At 45.9% G+C, this 25,000-nt stretch overlaps 2 protein-coding genes across 2 annotated transcripts in view; one reads left to right on the forward strand and one right to left on the reverse strand.

Annotated features, from left to right (window-relative positions):
* LOC310867021 (cytochrome c-like) overlaps positions 1 to 25,000 on the forward strand; it is a 453,272-nt gene that overhangs the window by 124,686 nt on the left and 303,586 nt on the right. The window lies entirely within an intron of this gene.
* Positions 17,820 to 25,000, reverse strand: part of kcnh8 (potassium voltage-gated channel, subfamily H (eag-related), member 8) — a gene marked incomplete at both ends in the record, with an annotated part of 139,831 nt that continues 132,650 nt past the window's right edge. Inside the window, 2 exons of the mRNA XM_083769261.1 lie at positions 17,820 to 18,021; positions 18,106 to 18,587. Coding sequence (XP_083625387.1) covers positions 17,820 to 18,021; positions 18,106 to 18,587 — 684 coding nt within the window. The remainder of the gene's footprint in view (positions 18,022 to 18,105; positions 18,588 to 25,000) is intronic.

Here is a 25,000-nt window from a genome sequence, read left to right on the forward strand (position 1 = left end):
TTGAGCTCAGAAAAACCTAAAACAAAAATAAGAAAAATTACAAAAACTTTGTTTTAATGTCACAATCCCTTTAAATACAATTTTAGATTAACTAACTAACTAACTAACTAACTAACTAACTAAAACTAACTAAAACATTTAAATTGAACACTATATCAGTTTGGGTCCTCACCACATTGATCCTACATGTGGTTGCCCTTGGAAACTGGCTCATGCAGTACATGGTACTGTTCAGTTGGCACTGGCCGTCTGGCCATACAATATTCATGTGACGACTGACAAGGTACAGTAATGCATTGGCCCACTGTCAGCTGTGCTGGATGACAGTAATGATGGTGCTGACTCTGCGATGGCAAAGGGGGAGACAATTTGGACTGCAGGGAATGTGGGCATGAGCTGTGCAGTGAAAAAATAATGAAAATCATTAACATAGTAATTCCAACATCCCGTGGTTTGGTTTGACTGACACCCCCTGGAGTGGGTACAGTAATCATAAGACAGTCGTCGTCTTCGCAGCTGTAGACTCCATTACAGCACTGTTCAAATAGGAAGGTATGAAATCCATTTACTCAGCACCTCATGGCATGATACACTTTACGTCTTTTTATGCCTACAGCGCATGTTATCTCCCATGTGTGAAGTCTCTGTTGTCACCGGCATATACCGCATGTGTGTGAAGGCGTGTGACAAATTCCCCTGTGGCGGACGTGACAGAATCGTCAAAATAGTACATTGCTGTCTCCGTGGACTTACCGTGCGATGCATTTCAGGTGTAAACGTTTGTTACTCTAGTTAATATCTCAGGAGATTGGGGGGTTATGGAGTGATTTTAGTGCCATAAATATTTGCACTCGTGTTTCATAACTTTATTTTGTGCACCACAAAACATTAACTCACATCATGTTTCAAGTTATGAAACACGAGTGCAAATATTTATGGCACTAAAATCACTCCATAGGGGGTTGCATCTTGCATGTAGTGTATGTTGACTTGAGGTATAAATGCCTGCTGGGACCCACATTTTGCTAATGCCATGATTGTTTAATACCATGAAAATGAATGCCCCCGTTTTGACAAAAACGAATGGTTCCAATTTGAGAGGTTCTGAGCAAAAATTTAATAGTCCATTCATAGACTTGGAGGAAGTCATTAATCAAGCATTATGTTTATAACCTACCAGTGCCATCTGGTGGAAATTACTTTAAAAAGTCATATCTCTACTGTCTCAACTTTCTTACATGTAACTTTCTATGTAACTTTCTTACATGACTGATGAGTCGTATAACAGAGGCGATACCTCTGCTTTTGAGGCAGAATCCTGATATGCATCTATTGCGGTTCAGTGTCCCCGAAATAAAACCCAGGAGAAATATTCCCCATTTAGTGCTTATATTGAAGCCTTTTCAGGTGGATAAGATTGCTTTTTAGGTCACATATACCTTGTCTTGTTCAACAGCGCCATATCATGGTGCCGTTGAACAAGACGTTTGCGGATTGCCCCCAAACTTTGAAGTGAGTATAGAATACAACGTGCCAACTATATAGTGTCAATGTGAGCACTCTCAGTTACTGTATACTGTCAGCTAGTGTCGTGGAGTCAAAACTACTGCCCCGTGGCTCTATGACGGACTAACCTGTATCCATTGTGCCAGACTGCATGCTGTAAATAAAGCTGTAAAACGAGTACAGTATATGGTGCATGCTGTAGTTTTCTTGACCAGGCCCAATATTTACCCCCAGGGATTCAGCAGCCTCATTTTTTCTCTCTCTCTCTCTCTCTCTCTCTCTCTCTCTCTCTCTCTCTCTCTCTCTCTCTCTCTCTCTCTCTCTCTCTCTCTCTCTCTCTCTCTCTCTCTCTCTCTCTCTCTCTCTCTCTCTCTCTCTCTCTCTCTCTCTCTCTCTCTCTCTCTCTCTCTCTCTCTCTCTCTCTCTCTCTCTCTCTCTCTCTCTCTCTCTCTCTCTCTCTCTCTCTCTCTCCCCCCCCCCCTACAAACTATTCTAAACCTTTCTCCTCCTTTCTCTACAATCACACTCCTCCATCTCTGCCTCCTGCGAGCTTCTGCTCCCCTCAGTAAGACTTAGGGCTCCATTTTCGTCACCGCTAAACCCCTTATCCTTAATCTTCTTTGTTTCTTTCTTTTTTTACTATTTTGCAAAACATTTTTTAATAGTTAAAATGGCCAGTCTACAAGCTCACAATGTGTCAATGTAGACTGGCTAGTTGAACTATTCAAAAATGTTTTTCAAAATATTTAAAAAAAGGCAAAGAAGTTTAGGGATAAGGGGTTTAGCTGTGATGAAAGTGGAGCCCTTACTCTCCTCCTATACACAGTATACCACCCCATGAGCTGCTGTCATCGCCGCCATTGTGTTTGATGACGAGATAACACCCAACTATAACAGTGCTTTATTAGGTGTTAGATAAGCACTCAACAGAAGTTTTGTCCCCCCCCCCCTCACACACACACACACACACACACACACACACACACACACACACACACACACACACACACACACACACACACACACACACACACACACACACACACACACACACACTCCACTTTCTATATCACATGAACCTGGTGACTCAGATAGATGTCAGCTGCCAATGGCGCCATGCAGGAAGCTGTGTCCCTGTTATTAAGCCATTTTGGGCAGGAACCCATTTTGGTGTTAGCATCATGTCGTGCTTTAGCTATTGAAAAATAGCAGATCTACAAGCTCATAGCGCGCCATGAGCTTGTAGGTCTGCTATTTTTGAAAAATCGAAGAGCGACTGACATAGAAGACATTTTTAGAATCTGATCTCAGGTCAGAATGGAAAACTGTCAGGATGTAGAAGAATTTTTTAGAATCTGATCTCAGATCAGAATCCATGGGTCTATTTCAGTCAGGAGCCACATTGGTTGTACAGTAGCGTATACACACTACGCCCAATGGGTGCAGGATCTCCTCCGCGTGGGACGCATATACACACATTATGGTTAACTAGAGCGGTGCCCGTGTTGTGATGTCACAACAGATCCATATATGGAGATATAGGTGTGGTCAGGTGCGGTCCAGATGCCGGGCAGAGGCTTTTGGGCTGGTTCTGGACAACCGGAAATACATGCCCCACCCCAGTTATATTACGTATGTGTCCCTTTTATGCCCATATATGGAGTTCTTTCGTCGGGTGCAGTACTTAGTTTAGACAGTTTTTGGTTTAGACCAGTCATTAGTCCTACAACTACAACCTATCTCAAACCCTCACCCTATAAACCTAACCTCCCACGGGGCAGCCCATGTCTAACCAATGACTATAGTCTAAACTATGCACCCCCTTTCGTCAAGCGTTTAATTCAAGCGCGTGGAGAGTCCTTATTGGGAGGTCGCACCAGACGCTGAGTGAGGATTCACTACCGGTACATGTGATGATAAACTTGGCACGCAGCAGCTATTAAGGTCACAGTCACAGAACAAAAAAAAAGTCTGTTTCTTGAGTTTGCCGCTGGAGACGCAAACACTTTACTGCAACATCTCCCTGTAGATCCTGATGCAACTCACAGCACTATACACATACACAGGAAATTAAAGCAGAACTATGTCATATTGTGTCCCACAAAATTATAATTTCTCATCATTTTTAAGGCATCAAGACATATCGCGTCCTCGCCAGACATGCTTGTAGAAACTTTAGGGTAATAAAGTCAAAGACGTTGGCTGCCATGTTATTTGTGTCCAAAGTGGCCACTGATACCCCATAAACTACATACAGTAGTGCTGCTTTAACTATAACAAGGACACAATTTCTGTTAGCCAACTCTAACCCTTTTTATAGATAGCCTGTATTGGGCTAAAGGAGAATGTTACCAAGGGGGAAAGTAGATCGGCTGTTTGTCAGTAATAAAACCTTTGAAATGACACACATGGACATGAGGCAGACTTGCAGGAGAAAAAAAATGTTTTAATATGTTCCAGGCCTGGACAACAAAGGTGAAACAACTGACAAAAAGAAGAACGCAAACGATATAACTCAACATAACTTAACATAACTTAACATATTTGCAATATTATATGTCAAGTGTTCAAATACATTTTGGTCACTGTGCTAATTTGATGCAGGTTAAGTGAGTCAATCAGTCAAGTACCCTGTGGGCAGGCATTGTCTCAAAGTCGTTGAGGCTCTGGTGTGGGAGACATTTAGCATTATATTGTCTCAATGAACCTTTTGTTTTAAGATGTGCCATATGTTCAATCTTAACCCCACCCAGAATTCAACTTGTTTTGATGTGAAACCTATATCTTGTCATGTTGTGAATTAAATGGAAAAGTCTGGACTGGCCGCAGCCAGCGGTCAGTACTATGGAGCCCTGAGCTCCGGGCTCAGGGTCTAAGGCGACGCTCTCTGTCTTGGTCTCGGTTGCATTAAATGGTCAACAAAGCTTCAGTTAATCTCTCTGCCTGGTTTTCTTCATCCGATCGTCCGATGCTTTGACAAGATGTTCACAGTCTACAAGTTTGCGATTTAGTTTAGAGAACTCCAGTCTTCTCTCTAGTTTAATCAGTTTGTTGTACTTCTACGACATATTGGTGCCGTGTGTCTGTTTGTCAGATGCAGCCTACTCTCTACTGAACCATTTCCCCTTTATATAGACTCCTGACTCCACCCCTGGCTAAGCAGCCAGCAAATCACAATGCACTAGCAACACCCAAGATGCTCCCCATAATGCAATCAACCAGAGCTCTCTTCAGGCAATCAAGGCAGCTTCCCAATAACAGCATCTGCATAGATAAACACAAGTATGTTAGATTCACATGTCACAGCAGAATGTGCACCTTCTGTGGGACTGAGAATCCAAATGTCACAGCAAACAATACAGCATAAATACAATGAATGTGTATCGTTGAAAAGCATACATTACTCTGACAGAGGCTGCTCTGTCACAGAGAAGTCATAAAAGTGGTAGTTGTAAGCACAACCTGGCATGCCTATTTTGGCAAAATATTAAACAAAATAAAATAGGGCTGAAGCAGTTAACAGTTCTGTTCGACTGTATTCTAATCACAGACTGCAGGTATATAGCACCTCAGGTGCATGATCTGTTGGTCCATTTTTCCTCCCGGCATTATCATCAATTCTCCTTTCTCTGCTGTTTTATTACCCCCAGGCTAAGGTATGTTATTAGACCAGCCTGAAGAGCAGCAGCATAGAAACATTTCCAGTCATTCCTCCGCGTCAGTTAATGTTGTTCATGCACGTTTTTAGCGCTATATATACCCCTGTACGGCACTAAAGCACTAAAGAAAGCATGAACGTGATATGGTCTGAAAGAATACAGTAATATACTGACTCGTTGCCTTCTGCACTACGGCCATTTCATCCCTGAAAACACGGCCCGTTGTGTGACATACCTGTACTGAAGACCACGTACTATTGTTGTCAGAAACAGAAGTTTTCTGAAAAAACTTCAAATATTTATATAGCAGCATCAAAGTTTTTCATTTTTGGAATACAGTGTATACTGTACAAAAACCCCAAAATGGGTTTCACGGCCTGAGGGGATAAAACCTTAGAGTATATATGAATAGAGACGGCACCCGAGTTCTCCTCCCATCCACTTGCATTAAGTTGCTCTAAAGCGCATGAGGCGATTTCACTCCTCCTTCCGAGTAGGAACAGAGTGCATTCTGGGATGGATTGGGCCCAAACACATGAACGCGCTGCCGTTGACTATCATTGCACGCGTTCACGTGCGTTCACGTATGAAACAGCGTTCACGTGTCATCGTGAACGTGCACAATGATAGTCAACGGACCAGCGCGTTCATGTGTTTGGGCCCACGCTGCAATACCAAATTCGGCCACTATGTCCATTTTGCCTCAGGGTTTCCTCCGGGTGCCGTCTCTATTCATATACTCTAAGGGTAAAACACCAAAAGGGGTTCCCGCCCAGAATGGGTAGCAAAATGGCCGCTGTGTGAATATTGTCAATTGTATCGGTCCGCAGGGGTGGGTGGAAAGTAACGCATTTCTCATATTCGTTCAACTTTTTCAAGACTTCATAGATAGCGTCATTGACAGTGTTGTGTAAATTGATGGTAGACATTTAACCATACTTTGTAGGCTAAACTTGACTTTGGCTCTGTACTTACTCTGCTCTGTACTCTGTACTCTCTACTGGCTCTGTACTTTCTGCCGAAAATAGCGCATCAACAAGCTCACAACGCCTCGGAGCACGAGAATAGGGATGCTATAGGTGATGTGGGATTGTTTTCATATTTCAGTATTTTGCTATTTATTTAATGCATTTATTATTACTGTATAGTTTGTTTTGCATTATTAGTTTGTCTACAGCCAGTTCATTTGTGTTACAGCTAATGCTTTTATTGTGAAGGTGATGGGCATTCTGGGGGCACAGCTGAGGTTGAGAGCACAGAAGCAGTCAGTGAGCCCCGGGAGTTAAATTTATTTATTTTTTACCAGAAGGTCAGGTCAGAGCCTAGAAAACGTTTCCACCTTTTTTACTGTATGTCTGGAGAAGATGAAGTAAACACCAGAAAATTGCACTGCCTGGCGGGACAATGGCCTCATTCCCCAGTCCTCTGATTTGCTGCCCGGTGTGCCATTGCACAGTGGCCTTTTGAGATTGTATTGTTCATGGTGGAAACTAGCCACCACACTAGAGAGTTCAAGTCGTTAACGTAAAAAAAACTAATCTTATCACAGCAGTATAACTCTGGGGACCCCTGTTTAAGATCCCCTGATCTAATTGCTGGGCGATATCAGCCATCCCAACTTACTTTCAGACCCTCTGTCATAACGGCACCATTTCCATTTGGTCTGACATGTCTTGTACCATCTTACCCTCACCACGGTCTACCTGACTTCAGTGTCACTGAGTGTCATGTTACCGATGACTATGTCTATGTATGTGTCACTGTCACATCTTGCTTGAACTATACGGTACATGTACCGTAGTACAAGCAATTGTGGGGGCTGCACTGCCCCCAACATTTCCAGTGGCATATAGGCTACTGCTCCATATATCAACCACATCGGTATAAGATTTCAGAAAACGTGTACTTTAAAAATACCAAAGAAATGAACGCAGAGTATACGGATCGAAGGCTCTGCCTCTGTATATGGTACTGTATACGTATATGGATTTATTGTTAAGCTTAAATTAGCCCATAACTGACAATAATGATGACTGCAAGGCAATCCATTATTACATTACCTGAGGCATAACAGTAAAATAATTAGAGTTCACGAATAGTTTCCCAAAAAACAACAACCAACAAGTAAGTACTAGTAAGTACATACTTGAATCCAATTGACATATAATTATTTATTTGGGCCGAAACACTTTATCAAGTTTGCTGCCCTCTCGTTCACTTTATCTCCAGAGGGCCAGGAAATACTACACAATTATATCGCCCAACGCACAATTTAATAAGTCCATGCCCATTATAGTTGATAAGTAGCAGTAACACAAAACCATTTTACATGGTGATAGTATATATCCTTCAATTTCTAGTGGGTTGAAAATGAAAATGCCAGGCCACCACTTCCTGATATGGTGGGTAACAAAAAGACACAATTTAGCCGATGGCACAGCAGTGTACTGGCCTTTGTGGGGACCCACACACCCTGCCGGAGCTGCATGGGACGACCATAAATCTCTCTATACCTCCGACATGCGCATTGTTCTCCTCTCCCCCGTCGCCCACGTATCCGCTTGTAGCGTGGCACCCAGGGGAGTCACTCTCCTAGACTCATTTATCAAGAGCAAAAGTATCTCTCTGCCTCTGCACTCCCTCATTCACAGTTAGGCCTGATTTTTATACTTTAGTTGCTTGCCGGTGTCGCACACCAAAAAAACACACCCGTGTGAACTGAGTGGTGCAACTCCCCTCTCTACCCCCCCCCCTCCCCTCTCTCTCTCTCTCTCTCTCTCTCTCATTAGCAGGCAACAGTACAGCACTATCTCTCTCTCTGTTTGGCACAACAGCGCCCCTACTGGTACTAATAGTCAAACTCGTGCTCATAGATACATAGGTGAACGTCACATACATATAGGTGAACACGGACATTGCTGTTCTTTGGAGTGGTTGCACCACTACTGTAGCAGACCTATACTGTATATAAGCTCACAACACGTCACACACCGTGGCGTGTTGTGAGCTTGTAGATCTGCTATTTTTGTTCTTGTACTTGATCCTTTACTTGTACCACAAAGGTATAAAGCCTGGCTTCCATTCAGTTGTGCGGAAGGGTGTTCTGCATGGGGCTCTAATGTAGGGTCGGCGTGAACAACTGCAACCGCCGTTTGAGCCAGAGCAGATGTATTGGACAGTCTATCCTTATGTTCGTGTGCCCCTGTGTGTGTGTGTGCCCCTGTGTGTGTGTGTGTGTGTGTGTGTGTGTGTGTGTGTGTGTGCAGTTGGAAGACCCGGGATTCGAACTCGGGTCTCCCGCGCGAAAGTCCAACATCTTAACCACTAGACCATGCAAAGGGACATCCCTATCCACTTTTGAGGCCATCAGGCTGAGGCTCTGAGCCACTCTGCTATACACTTACCCCCCATTTTGACCTCTTCCCACGGGGAAACCACTGCACCAATTAGTCCAACATCTTCTTAACCACTACACCAAAGGGATAACCCTTTGGTATAGTGGTTAAGATATTGGACTTTTCCGTGGGAGACCCGAGTTTGAATCCTGGGCGATACGCAGTGACGCATGCATGCACACGTGCACACACACACACACACACACACACACACACACACACACACACACACACACACACACACACACACACACACACACACACACACACACACACACACACGCGCACACACACACACACACACACACACACACACACACACACACACACACACACACACACACACACACACACACACAGTACCGTGCTTCTGTGCACAGAGTAGTGTATACACAAATGTGTATGCACATACAGTACACTTATTAACAGTACACCACACAGACACGCACAGATGTGCGTCAGTCTAGACTCTAGACGTTATGTAAAAACAGCACGCACACACACACACACACACACACACACACACACACACACACACACACACACACACACACACACACACACACACACACACACACACATGTGTATTGTTAATCTCTCCTGTGGTTCAGCACATATAGGTCTCCGGCTGTAGCTGCAGTGTAAGAGTAGAATACAGTGGGAGCGGACCAATTCCAGCGACAACATGGGTCTCCATAAGCTGTGCCAGTCGTACCAGCATTGTGACTGTGTATGGGTCTACATACAAGCTGTGCCAGTCGTACCAGCATTGTGACTGTGTATGGGTCTACATAAGCTGTAACAGTCGTACCAGCATTGTGACTGTGTATGGGTCTCCATGCTGTGCCAGTCGTACCAGCATTGTGACTGTGTATGGGTCTCCATAAGCTGTGCCAGTCGTACCAGCATTGTGACTGTGTATGGGTCTACATAAGCTGTAACAGTCGTACCAGCATTGTGACTGTGTATGGGTCTACATACAAGCTGTGCCAGTCGTACCAGCATTGTGACTGTGTATGGGTCTCCAAGCTGTGCCAGTCGTACCAGCATTGTGACTGTGTATGGGTCTCCATAAGCTGTGCCAGTCGTACCAGCATTGTGACTGTGTATGGGTCTACATAAGCTGTAACAGTCGTACCAGCATTGTGACTGTGTATGGGTCTACATAAGCTGTAACAGTCGTACCAGCATTGTGACTGTGTATGGGTCTCCAAGCTGTGCCAGTCGTACCAGCATTGTGACTGTGTATGGGTCTCCATAAGCTGTGCCAGTCGTACCAGCATTGTGACTGTGTATGGGTCTACATAAGCTGTAACAGTCGTACCAGCATTGTGACTGTGTATGGGTCTCCAAGCTGTGCCAGTCGTACCAGCATTGTGACTGTGTATGGGTCTCCATGCTGTGCCAGTCGTACCAGCATTGTGACTGTGTATGGGTCTCCATAAGCTGTGCCAGTCGTACCAGCATTGTGACTGTGTATGGGTCTCCAAGCTGTGCCAGTCGTACCAGCATTGTGACTGTGTATGGGTCTCCATAAGCTGTACCAGTCGTACCAGCATTGTGACTGTGTATGGGTCTACATACAAGCTGTGCCAGTCGTACCAGCATTGTGACTGTGTATGGGTCTACATAAGCTGTAACAGTCGTACCAGCATTGTGACTGTGTATGGGTCTCCAAGCTGTGCCAGTCGTACCAGCATTGTGACTGTGGAGATAAAGGGAACCGTTTGACAGATTGTATTATACCTGAGTGAGAGAGCGTTTTCTTACCCCCCCCCCCCCCCCCCCCACCTCCTCCTCCTCCTATACGGGCGCCGGCAATGATGTTTTTTTTTAAAGTGCTGAAATCTGGGACAAGTGAAGTGGTTCTTTTCAATGGGATAAAGTGTTCATTTGAATGGAAGGATGAGCGCGCATACGTGGCACATTGTGTGTGTGTGTGTGTGAGAGAGTTGTGGGGGGTGGCTACTTATGTCTGCCGTTGTAGCATACAGGATAAAGTGCTCATTTGAATGGAAGAATGAGCGTGTGTGTGTGTGTGCGTGCGTGCGTGCGTGCGTGCGTGCCTGCGTGCGTGCGTGTGTTTTCATAGTATTATGTGTTTAGATGAAAAGAGTGGACAGCACTGAATTGCCGCTGTATTTGGGTCAGGGCCATCATTAAGTGCTTTGAATACCATGGAATCGATGTGTGAAGAGACATGCATACACTACACACACACACACACTCTCTCTCTCTCTTACAAGCATATGCCCACATGCACGCACGCATGCACGCACGCACACACGCACATGCACACAGTTTAAGAGAGAACCTATGAATATGATAAAAAAAAGCGTGTGAATGAAGAATGGGAATAAAGACATGACCCACGGTCATCGTCAGTCATTCTCTCAGGTTACATTATTCTTTCTCTTCCTGGCATTAGGCCGTATACTGTACCTTCTGATAGAAAGGAGGCAAAATAGGACCGAATGATTGAAGGAAAGAAGGTATGTAGGGAGTTACGAGGAAGGAACAGCTGAAGGGAGGATGGAAAGAATCAAGAAAGGAGGGAGGAAAGGAGCCAGTGTTGATTCCGTCGACTATAATGCCATGACAACATTTCTTCTATCATACCTTTTTTTCACTGACGAAAACTAAATAGAAACAAATTTTAAACTGTAAGCTATGATGACTAAAACTAAGACTAAATATGTTGACAATTTCGTCAAAAAATAAAAACCTAAACTAAAATGTTAGGAAGGGACTAGTGGACAAGAGATCCAGTATATGTCATTTTACACTTGGTTGCACGTGCTGCGAGTCAGCAAGTGTAAAGTCAGTAATTACGACAAGCATCACGGCCCGCCAAACATTTTAGTCGACTAAATCAACCAGATTTAGTCGACTATTAAAATCTTATATTTAGTCGACTAAAACTAGACTAACACTAAAACATTCCAGGTGACCAAAACTTGACTAAAACTAAATGAAAACTATTCAAGCCAAAATCAACAACACATGTGGCGAGAGGATTGAGGAAGGAATGATGTAAAGAAAGAAGGAAGGATTGAATGGAGCGAACACATGCTCGGATGCAGGAATGAATGCATGAAATCACAAATGACGTAGGGAGGGAGACACATGAAAGGGAGCAACAAAGGAACATGTGAGGTGTGTTGAGCAGGGGGGGCACCATTTTTGGGCTTTCAGGGGATGACAATTGCCACCCCCTATAGTGTTCACATCATTCAGCCTTGAATTCACTTTGTACATACTCCCCGAGTGCATCTAAATCCATCCATGCCCATCAAACTATAGTGAGATATGCGTTTTCTTGTCTACAAGTCTACAACCATACATTTTTGAGTGGTGCAACCACCTGTGTCCCCATGTGTCCGAGCACGAAAATAGCGTTTGGTTGGTTTTCACCACAAATTGTTACTGTTGCACAGCCTATCATACACACTACAGTGACAGTACAGTACGGTACAATATAGTAGAGGGACCCCCCCGGGGACCCCCCCCGTTTCTCAACCGTTTCCGGGAATAACCGGGCCGGCACCATGGGCACGTTCCTGTGGGTCTGGATGTTCCGGGGACCCCCCCCCGGGATCCGCCGGGGACCCCCAAACGGTAACTCTGTCATTTCTCGACCGTTTCGGAGATTCGGACGCAGGGTGGTTTGCCGGGAACCGGGGCCGACACCCTATAGCTGGGCGCGTTTCCTTGTATACTAGTACAAGTACAAAAGTATACAAATACCTCAAAATTGTACTTAAGTAAAGGTTACTTTCCACCACACCAAAAACATGCAACAGCGAGCAGGTGGATAAAAGTTCTGCACAAACAGAGAGACGGACCCGGTATTGTCTGTATGTATGTATGTATGCCATTAAATATAGATGGGCCTTTCTGGAGCGCATGTTACATGTATGTATGCATGCAGGCCAAATGACAAGATACAGTACACTGCACAGATGTGAAGGAGGCGCGGCCGCTAAACACACACACAGATCATCCTCATTAATACAAACAGGACGGGAACCCCTTTGGTGTTTTAAGCATTATGTAATGTTATACTTTAGCTGTTTTTCAAAAAACAGCGGATCTACAAGCTCTATTTTTTGAAAAATCGTGAAGATGTGGCGCAAATCTTTGAATATATTTTCTTTCAGAGTGAACATTTTTAACTCAAATCTTTGCTTCGGGGGGTTGGGCTGGAACAACATATTCTCAGATGGGGGTCGACATCAAACATGACATATTAGTTTGGGGTTCCTTCACATGAAATAGTTTGAGAACCGCACCGATACAAAAAGAAGACATTTTGACCTCAGGTCTCAATGGATTATTACAGACAACAGCCCCCTTCGCCATGCAGCCACGCTGCCTGCCGCCGGCCACTATACATCCTGACAAAACACGCACGCCATCAGCCCGTCATGGCCGATGCTGTTGTGAATGAAAGCCCCTTCGCCTGCAGTCTCTCCCTTTCCCTTATGCACACATATCGTCATTGTCACTGTACACTGACTGACTTTGCATGTATTCATACATACATGCATGCATGTATTCATACTATACATACATGCATGCATGTACGCACGCACGCAAGCACGCACTCACGCACGCACGCACGCACGCACGCACGCACGCACGCACGCACGCACGCACGCACGCACGCACGCACGCACGCTCACTCGTGCTGTAGGCCTATACCTATACTTTGTTTTTGTATTTAATACATAGAAAAACAATACTATTTCAGACATAATATTATTGCCTCACAGGCTCACATCACTCCCTGTCCACAACAGACAACGCACGCACGCACGCACACGTGTCAGACACACACTCACACACACCTTCCACCTCAGCCTCTCATCATCCTAACACAGTAATATTTCAGACATATTGCCTCACACCACTCTCTCTGTCTCACGCACGCACGCACACACGCACGCACGCACGCACGCACGCACGCACGCACGCACGCACGCACGCACGCACGCACGCACACACACACACACGCGAGCGCACACCCACCCACACACACGCACACAGCACGCACGCACGTATTTGTCCAGGTGATTGCATGCTGATCTCATGACAGGTGAGAATACAGTCTTCATCACTCTGCCCACACTGTACATCACATGACATCTCCTGAACCATGACCACGCAGGACAGACAGACACACATAGACAAACACACACTCTTATTTTAAACAGACAACAGACAAAACTGAAGTCTATAGCGTGACAGAATTACAGTATGGCTTCTATATTCCAGTGTTGATTTTGACGGCAAATTTTGATTTTAGTTTTAGTCATAGACATAGTCTCTTGAATATCTTTCATTTAGTTTCAGTCACATTTTAGTCACCTGGAATCTTTTAGTGTTCAGTAGACTAAAATGTATTTTGGCGGGCCTTGATGCCGTCGTATAATAACTGATTTTGCACTCATAATGCGTCCGATCTCTAAGTGTAAAATGACTTGTGTCTTTTACTTATACTGGATCTCTTGTCCACTATAGTCCCTTACTAACATTTTAGTCTAGATTTTATTTATTTATTTGTTTTAGTCATCATAGCTTAGTGTTCATTTAGTTTCCATTTAGTTTTCCTCAGTGAAAAAAGGTAGTCGACGAACATTCTTTGTCATAGTATTAGTCGACGAAATCAACACTGCTCTATTCACCCCCTTGATGGAAGAAAGGAAAAGTATCGATACCACAACATAAATGTACTGTATTTATGTACTGTATAATGTACTGTATAATGTATATTGTAGTATCAATACCATAACATAACATGTATACATACTGTGTTACACGTGTTCAAATACACCACAAAATATCAAAGTAAAAGTACCAATTTTTTTCAAAACGAGCTGTGTGTTGCAAAATGTTCTGTCATGGCAATCGGACGCCGGAGATTAGCTGTTCACGCACGCACGCACGCGCGCACGCACGCACGCACGCGCGCACGCACGATATAAGTATCAATATTATATCCATATCGTGATATTAGACTGGAAATTGTCTGTGATTTGGGATATTTGTATACTATTGTGACATGGCATAAACATGTTCTATAAAATATAAATATCGGATGATATCGGCAGATCTGCTCAAAATCAAATGATCAGAATCGGATCGGGAGCAAAAACGAAAAGACGTGATCGGGACATCCCTACCGCGCAGTGCAGTATAGTACCGTTCGACACAGTGCAGTATAGTACCGTTCGACACAGTGCAGTATAGTTCCGTTCGACACAGTGCAGTATAGTTCCGTTCGACACAGTGCAGTATAGTACCGTTCGACACAGTGCAGTATAGTACCGTTCGACACAGTGCAGTATAGTTCCGTTCGACACAGTGCAGTATAGTACCGTTCGACACAGTGCAGTATAGTTCCGTTCGACACAGTGCAGTATAGTACCGTTCGACACAGTGCAGTATAGTACCGTTCGACACAGTGCAGTATAGTTCCGTTCGACACAGTGCAGTATAGTACCGTTCGACACAGTGCAGTATAGTACCGTTCGACACAGTGCAGTATAGTACCGTTCGACACAGTGCAGTATAGTTCCGTTCGACACAGTGCAGTATAGTACCGTTCGACACAGTGCAGTATAGTACCGTTCGACACAGTGCAGTATAGTACCGTTCGACACAGTGCAGTATAGTACCGTTCGACACAGTGCAGTATAGTACCGTTCGACACAGTGCAGTATAGTACCGTTCGACACAGTGCAGTATAGTTCCGTTCGACACAGTGACACAAGCAAGTTGACATGGACATATAGTAGCATTATATATCTTAATTGTCGTTTATTAGCATAACAGGTTTGTATTTAATAAATATCAAAACGATGAAGGAGAAATAAAGATGTCTGATTATTACAGTACATTCCATTTTTGCAGAGAAGCCAAAGAGAGGCGTTCAAGAGAGAGTCAGAAGCTGGACAAGGATATTATGGCCTGGTCCTTTGTTAAGATTGCATTAGGCTGCTACCGCCGACGTGACAACGTCGCGTTCAGTAGCATCGTTTGTTATCATCCCGTATACCCCTGCGTCCTTTGAGGTAAAAAATACATCTTTATAGTATTGATACATTCATAGAAATATAAAAAAAATGTCTCTATTTTACTTCTTGTGCTTTGAAACGGTGGAAATATTGCCTTTTCGTGACCGTGCGAGGATGCAGATCTCAGAGTTTGTTTGCCCCATGCTGCAGGGCTATAAGTTCAGGGAAGTCGGCCTTAAACCTAAATCATGGATCCTAGCTGGACCAATGTTTGCCTTCATGGGGGAAACTTACAACAGTCGTGCCCCCCCCCCCCCCCCCCCCCCCCTGACTACATTTTAACTAAAATGATCCAGTCCCAATAAAAAAAAAAGAGAGAGCCCCAGACACGTTAAATATATACATTAAATGCCCAGGGTTAACTTATTAGAAGGACCGATCACGTTTCCTTTAAATATATATACGGTAAATGGCAAGCTGGTTTCGTGTTAAGGGGTGACATGCAACGTGTTAATGTATATGTCTACAGGCACTACTCAAAAGGCTTTTGGAAAGGCATGCAGAGAGAGAGAGAGAGAGGGGGGGGGAGAGAGGGGGGGGGGGGGGGGGGGGGGGGGAGAGGGGGGACTGGGGAGCGGGAGAGATGGAGAAGAGAGGGAGAGTGGCGAGAAAGTGGAGAGAGAGCAGAGCAGAGAGAGAGAGGGAGAGAGAGAGAGAAAGACTATGAGACCGAGACTTCATGTGCTCAGCGTGATAGACAACAGCAGGGGGGGGGGGGGGGGGGGGTTGTGTTGTCGCCCCGGGGGCACAACATGCTTTCCAAGTTCCCACCGACCCCCCGCCGTCCCCCCCTCATCCCAACCAGACCCTCGGAGGAGGGCCACTGCTCTATATAAAGTGCACAATTCCATTGTCCTGCATGCGTAGTAGGCTATACTGCTTCTTCCATCCAACCAACCAGCAGAGACCGACCGACCCGCACTGTGACGAACACAGGGGCGTGGGTAGGGTCGTATACACGGTGGTGTTACATCAAGGCAGAGGCAACGGGGGGTGACAAAGCTGGGTGAAATATATCCGGAAGAGTACTTTTTCCTGCCTTCCGGCTTCGCCCAGGCTCCTCCTCCTCCTTCTTACCCCCCCGTCACTCGCCTTCATCCGATCAGCCCAGCCAACCTGAAACCGCCGCCGGCCGGGCGCAAAAAAGGAGCAGGAAAAAGGAAAAGAAAGAAAAAAAGAAAAGGAATTCTCCCGTATATATGCGTCTCATCTCTTCTTCATCCCCGCCTCTTGTCCTCAATAACGGCACGGTCCTGCTGCTGGCTGGGGGCCAATGGGGGGTTGTGGGAGGTAAAGGTGGGAGTCGCCGGAGCTGGCGGGCCCGGTGTGTGTGCGTGTTTTTGTGTGTTTCCGACAAAGTCACGGCGACCTTCTGTACACCAGTGGTTTTCAAACCCTTTTCATATCAAGGTCCACTATTTATTTGGCGAATTGAGCCACGGAACCACCACTTGATGAGATTTATAGCCTGTTCAGACCCAAAACGTTGTTATCGTTGGGTACGACTTTGTACACAATCCCATGTTGTGTTGATGTTGTATACCATTAGACAACAGGCAAACGTTGATCGAAATAACAATTCTTCTACATTCTCTAATTGTGTATAGACTTCGTGTATACGTTAAGAAATGCAGATGTTTAACAACAATGTAACTCTTACGAGAGCGTAAAATGGTTTCATTTAATGCTCTCAAGAGTTAAAGATCTATAAGGGTCCATTTAGGTTACCAATTCTCCATCAAGGACCACTGGTGGTCCCCGGACTGCACTGGTTGAAAACCACTACTCTCTCTTTTACGAAAACGAAAACCACGTCTCCTCGCACGAGACACTCCCCACTCCCCACTATACCGTTGCTACATATCTACGGTGTAAACTGTAAAGCTACTGTACCTTAAAAAGAAAAAAAAAAGAAAAACTAAAAGTTAAATAAATAAATAAAAATGAAACAAACCCTCTCTGTACTCATTTTCATGCGATTGGATTATAATAATTATGTCTTTAAAACACGTGCCGTAAGAAACAAAAAAGGGAAAATGACATTACATATCTGAGCTGTGTGCCCCCCCGTCAGGGAGCAATTTGTCGAAAGATCATTGTCAGTTTGGCCTTTCAATAACTCCCCCCCCCACAGGTTCTGTTGTGTTTCTATGGGGGCAAAAATTCAGGAAGTCTTCATGCTACAAACCGTCGGTGGCGTCGAGTGCGTAGGAATGCCGCCCCGGTCCGGATCGAGGCAGACTTCCTGAGCTCGGATGAGGGGCAGCAGGGACTCCCACTCCTTCTCTCCTTCCGTCCAGCATCGGAAGTGAGGGCGCCTCCAGACTGTGAGCTCTGGACCGTGTGGTGGTGGAATGGGTGTTGGAGCTGATGTGGGCCATCCTAGAGGAGGAGGAGGGGCAGGAGGAGGAGGAGGAGGGGAGGAGGAGGAGGAGGTGGGGCGGCGAGGAGGAGGGCAGCAGAAACTCCGTGGAGGAGGAGTCCATCATCACGACGGAAGAGGAGGACACGGAGGACACGGCCGGATGGAGCAGGCGGGAGGCTTGAGGGTGCGGTGGGGCAGAGCCAGGGCTGACGTCTGGAGGAGGAGGAGGAGGGTACCCCTGCGCTGGCCTGTGCTGCGTGACAGAGACCCCCGCCTCTGTTAATGTGTCAGAAAAGGGGGGACGGGGCGGCGTGTGCGACGACGACGACGACGAGGCGCACGGGAAGGCCGTTATCGCGTCCGCGCATTTCCAGAGGTGGGGGCTCGGCGAGGAGAGGGAGGAGGGGTAGGGGTAGGACCGGGGAGGCGTTGTAGGCTGTTGTCCCGCGGAGCAGTGGTGTGTGGGGCAGGGCGTGATGTTGGCGGGGGGGCGCCATGGCGAGGCCATCATGGTCTCCATGAGGCGGGCCATGCTCCGCATGACGCAGCCCAGGTCGGCTACCTCCTTGCCCAGGGTGGTCACCTGCAAGACAACCATAAGACAAACGCCGTGAGGACCCTGCACGGCGCCACCAAAACCTCTGGCACCATGCATATACAGCACTCTACTTGGAAAACCCCCTTCCATTTCCCTTTCCACCAAAAACCAGGAAGCGGAAATCGGCTATAGCTAATGTGAGCATATAAAAGGTCTTCAGAAGCATTAATACTGTAACCGGTATAGCGACGATTTAGTATTGAGCCCCCTAACATCGTCACTTTGCTCCATCCACCTCGATCTGAGCCTCGATTCAGAGAAAGACGCCATCTTGCTATACAGGCAAAAAGCAGCGAGCTGAGCGTCGCCTAGTGACGGGGAGTGCTGCGTATGACGATTATGACCAAAACGGCCCGGGCGCCATATTGGCTGCTAAGCCAGCCTGACAGCGTGTCGCGGGTTCGACTCCGGGTTCGACTCCCGATCCCGACGACCTTTGCCGCGTGTCACCCCATCTCTCTCCCCATTTCCTGTCACCATATACTTTATAAACTATCCAATCTGATCTATTGATCTATTGTGATATGGCATAAACGTGTTCTATAAAATATAAATATCGGATCGGGGAAAAGCCGAACCAAAACCACAAAGGGCCCCCGGGACAATGGTGCATAATCTGGGTCAGCCATTTTGGGTTAAAAAACCCCCGGCTGTTTCCAGGGTGCCAGTTCACCATGTGCCATCCTGCTGCAGTAATTGGTCATTAGACTGATGAGAGGGGGGGTGATTAGTTGTGCTCCGTGAGTGGCATGTCCACTGAGGGAACAGCCTCGGATTCCTGCCAAAGGCGCCATCTGCTACTGCCTGTCACAGCATTAACAGACCGCTCGTCATGGTCATCGTCGCATGTACCAGTCAGTGCGACGTGCGCATGGTGGACGTGGCATCGGTCCACTGTGGGGCGACGCAGTGTCCCCACATGGAGCTATAAGCGTGTATAAAGGGTCTCCGTTTGAATAATGGAAAAAAATAACAAAAAGACCTAGAGAGAGGTGATCACAAATGCGTGCGTAAGCCTTTAAGCTGTGTCACATCCCAGACACCTGACTGTAGCCATATATACTGTACATGCGGGCACACGCACACAGTTTTGGGAAATATTTCAGGATATTGTATACTGTACTGTATATATATCTTCGTCCCGTTCTGTCTCCATGTCTCTCTGCAGAGGCTGATATAAAAGTGTGGACAGTGGCGTGCACAGACATTTAGAGGGGCAGGTGCTCAAGTGGGGAAAAAAAGGGCACCTTGTGCAGCGCATTTTGGGGCGGGAACCCATTTTGGTGCTTTAGCTATTGAAAAATAGCAGATCTACGAGCTTGTAGGTCTGCTATTTTTGAAAAATCGAAGAACGACTGACATTTTTAGAATCTGATCTCAGGTCAGAATGGGTTAATCAGACCAGTGTGTGTCCAGTGGAAACCTCGTCTGAATCTGATCTCAGGTCAGAATGGGTTAAATTAACGTGTAATATGTTCAGTACTCCGTCTTTCTTTTTAAGAGCACATTGCCAAAAGGGCAGGGGGTGCTCTAGCACGCCCTAGTGTCTATCTGTGCACGCCACTGAGTGTGGAACTAAACTCAGGCTGTGGTAAAAATAGAAAAGCTGAGAGTGTGGCAGGGCCGGTCCAATCTGACACGCCGTCAACACAATTCCAGGGCTCACCCACCTCGGCGATGAACTGTCGGTTATAGGAATCAAAGACCGCAGAGACATCAGCACCAGTTAGTTCGTGACAACAACAGGTAAAAGTGATATAAGCTCAAACGTCTGCAATCCGATCCTCAGAACGGCTCTGACCTTATTCGTATACTGGGACCTGATAATATAAAAATAACAACACAATTATTATCATGTGCTAAAGCACAAGTTGTTTAAGCACATGAACACAACATCTTGTGACACATTTTGTGTCCTGAGGCACTGGACGAGAAATTGCAGTATACCGTATATTCTTCCTAGGTTGGCAGAGGGCGAGTAGCGCCCAGGATTACAGCTTATAGGCACTTGGCACCGGGTGAATTATCGTGGTAGAGGGTATGCGCGTGACATCATCATCATACCCGGAAGTTATGCAGGAACGCCTACTGAGTGAATAAACAATAAACTACTTTCTGGCCTTGACAGCCCATACATCCAAACAGAAAAGTCCTATCTGATGCACAGTTGGTATGGCACTGTCGCCTTACAGCTAGAAGGACCTGGGTTCGATTCCCACTGGGGCTGTGTTCTCTCCTCTGCTTCTGTGTGGAGTTTGCATGTTCTCCCATGTCCCCTATAGGGTTGGCTCTATATACTGCCTCCCCCTGGTCAGCCAGGGCGCCCGGTTGAGGGGGAGACTCCACCCGCCCCCCCCCACCCCCTGTCAGGTGAAAAGAAGCGGCTTGGACTCCTCATGCATAGAAGGAAGCATGAGGTCAGTCCGTTGCTCTCCCCAGGTTGGCAGAGGAAGTGTAGCGTCCAGAATTACATTAGACAACTGACAATGGGTGAAAACAATAGGTTACAAAAATCATGGGATGAAAAATTCGAAGAAATAAAAATAAATAAATTGTCGTATAAAAATATAGATAAAACAAGTTGTGATAGGATAAAACACCTCATGTACTGTATTATGTTGTTGACACCTCTAGTGTGGCACAACCTCAGCCCTTAAATAAACCAAATAAACAAGTGAATAATGTTGCCTTGAATGTTGCAACTTGAATAATGTCCTGCACCATAATTACTTAATTACTGTGTAAATGTGTGCGTGCGTGCATGCAAAAGGGTAAGAGACCGTACCGTTGTACAGTTTGTAGCAAAGCTTGTAAATAAGCCAAGAGACCTTTTGGTTGTACCGTTTGTAGCAAAAGCTTGTAAATATCTAAGACCCACACAGAAGAAAACCCTTTACCTGTACTCTTTGTGGTAAAAGCGCTCAAACCTTCTTTCTTTTCCTGCTCACAGCCTCAAACCCAGGAATAAATTAACCCAAAATGCAGGAAAACAGCCCCAGGAAACAAGGAATGAACTCATATAAGTCTTTACTTTACATGCCGGTTAATAAATCATGAACCCAGGAGGGCAAACGAACAGCAGACAATAATCCAGCAACCAAACACAAGACAGAACACAACTTAAATACACATCCAAGTCCAGATTCCAATCACAAACATGGTCTACAGCTGGGTTGCTCAGGTGGAACCAGTCTCTCAATCAGGCCACCCAGGGAGGGAGGGGAGGAGGAGAATATCAGCGGGGAACCAGGGGGGAAACATGAGGGAGGCGACCCAGCTTCTGGGCACAGAGTGTGGCACTCTTCTTCCCTTTCTTTGTCTCTCTTGGACAGATTATTATGATTTAACCCATTCTGACCTGAGATCAGATTCATACGAGGTTTCCACTGGACACACACTGGTCTGATTAACCCATTCTGACCTGAGATCAGATTCTAAAAATGTCAGTCGATCCCGAGGAAATCACGGGATTGGCATATAAAGTTTGTGTAAAAGTGGTCTTTTTGGGTATATATATATTTAGGTAAGGATGGCCATTGCATGGTGCCGAATGTGTTGAGTGCAGCACTCTGGAGCTCTGCAGGGGAACTGTCATTGTTCCAGCGCTCCTGTGAAGGCGTTGATTATCCCATTTTTGGCGGTGACCCGTTTTGGTGTTAGCATTACGTTATGCTTTAGCTATTTAGAAATAGCAGATCTACAAGCTCATAGCGCGCCACCGAGTGGCTCGCTACGAGCTTGTAGGTCTGCTATTTTTGAAAAATCGAAGAGCGACTGACATATAGAAGACATTTTTAGAATCTGATCTCAGGTCAGAATGAAAACTGTCAGGATGTAGAAGACATTTTTAGAATCTGATCTCAGGTCAGAATGGGTTATGACATTCAGGAAGCCGAGAGGTCACTGCGTTGGCCTCTGCTCAGCCGTACACTAATCCCTAATCATATCCCGCTGAGGAGGAGGAGGGGTGTCAGAGCCAAAGTTTACAGGTCAAAGACCATTACTGTACAATGTCGTACTTTTGTGTTCATTATTAACATGCTACTAATACTGCAAACTTAGCAAGAAGAACCATGTACTAAATGCACCATTTATATTGTGGATGAATGGGACTTTTCACTGCATGCATACAGCCTGATCCAGGATTCATGTTCAGAATATCTTCTCCAGCTGACAAAAAACACTTAAGGCAAAATGACACCTGCCCAACCACACACCATCATTCTTGGCAATCTCATGCATGCAGCTGTATACAGTACACCGATGCGTTTGTCTTCACTGTGTCTGTACTATATAGTTCACAGGAAAACCTTGGCATTGGCGCAAGACAATATAAGTTACAGCATCTAATGGGGAGGGGGGGAAATATGGTGTCTGCACAACATCTTGCCGAAAACTATGGGAGAAGTTCACATTTCTGCGTGGACTTCCTTCTGATGTGTGGAGAATGCCACGGCATGCAAGAGCCACTTCAGCACCTTGGACAGTGGCATCGGTAAGCAGTCAACATTATCAACAGTGGGGGATTCTAACTGCCAAATATATTAGAGAACTGTGAATTTTAAATGATAGGGTTGGCATCATAAAGACAATATTTAGTCAATATCAGTGGTTATACCATCCCCCCCCCCCCCCAGTGTGGACTGGTCCAGGTGAGGATTACTATCCGGAAGAACCACACTGTGACTCATCCTGTCAGACAAAGCTAACCCAGAGAGAGAGAGGGAGAGAGAGAGAGAGAGAGAGAGAGAGAGAGAGAGAGAGAGACAGAGAGAGAGAAGAGAGGGAGAGAGAGAGAGAGAGAGAGAGAGAGAGAGAGAGAGAGAGAGAGAGAGAGAGAGAGAGAGAGACAGAGAGAGAGAGAGAGAGAGAGAGAGAGAGAGAGAGAGAGAGACGGAGAGAGAGAGAGAGAGAGAGAGAGAGAGAGAGAGAGAGAGAGAGAGAGAGAGAGAGACGGAGAGAGAGAGAGAGAGAGAGAGAGAGAGAGAGAGAGAGAGAGAGAGAGAGAGAGAGACGGAGAGAGAGAGAGAGAGAGAGAGAGAGAGAGAGAGAGAGAGAGAGAGACGGAGAGAGAGAGAGAGAGAGAGAGAGAGAGAGAGAGAGAGAGAGAGAGACCGACCCTGAGGGAGAACGATATGTATTCCCCATTGCTTTCTTATAGCATTAAAATTAATCCCACACCTTTCTCCCACGCATTCCCTCCTTCTCTCTCTCTGTCTTCGGGGGACAAAGAGAGCCCTGTGTCCCCTTCGTCCCGCTCTCAGTCTCAGTGTATCAGCTCAGCGCAGGTGACAGAGTGAGACACGGCGGGGCACGCACGCACGCACGCACGCACGCACACACACACACACACACACACACACACACACACACACACACACACACACACACAGTCACACACACACACACACACACACACACACACACAAGCTCCACTCCTCACCTGCCAAACGTCTAATGTCAATTTAACCACCTGCCAATCAACACCATGGGACCCCACCATAGAGTAGCCTATATATGAATAGAGAAGGCACCCAGAGGAAACCCTGAGGCCAAATGAAACATAGTGGCCGAATGAAGGTATTGCAGCCCGGCCCCAAACACATGAACGCGCTGGTCCGTTGACTATCATTGTGCACGTTCACGACGGCAGCACGCTCGTTCGCGTTCGTGCGCGTCCGTGCACGTTCAACGGCAGCGCGTTCATGTGTTTGGGGCCAATCCATCCCAGAATGCACTCTGTTCCTACCCGGAAGGAGGAGTGAAATCGCCTCATGCGCTTTTGAGCAACTTAATGCAAGTGGATGGAAGGAGAACTCGGGTGCCATCTCTATTCATATATACTCTAAGGACCCCACACACAAGCGAGTGTGTGTGTGTGTGTGTGTGTGTGTGTGTGCACGGCTGTGCGCGCACGTGCATGTGTCAGCGGCATGCTCTGCATGTGAAGCAGTGTTGTTTTAGTCGACTAATACTATGACGAAGTGTTCGTCAACTACCTTTTTTCACTGACAAAAACTAGATGGAAACTAATGAAAATTAAGTTATGGTGACTAAAACTAAGACTAAATATACTGACATTTTCGTCAACAAAACAAAACTAGACTAAAATGTTAGGAAGGGACCCATAGAGAATAGATCCAGTATAAGTCATTTTACAAATACGCAATATAAAATAGCAGATATATAAGCTACCGGCTATTTTCAGCAAGTGTAAAATCTACGACGGCATCAAGGCTCTCCATAAGGCATTTTAGTCGACTAAATCAACTGTAGATTTAGTCGACTAAAATCATATGATCTTTAGTCTACTGAAACTAGACTAACACTAAAACATTCCAGGTGACTAAAATGTGACTGGACTCGCTCCATCCTACATGTCCAGTTTAAGAAAAAAT

The sequence above is a fragment of the Protomyctophum parallelum genome, assembly GCF_964188405.1.
Source record: "Protomyctophum parallelum genome assembly, chromosome: 1".
In the NCBI taxonomy this organism is placed as follows: Eukaryota; Metazoa; Chordata; class Actinopteri; order Myctophiformes; family Myctophidae; genus Protomyctophum; species Protomyctophum parallelum.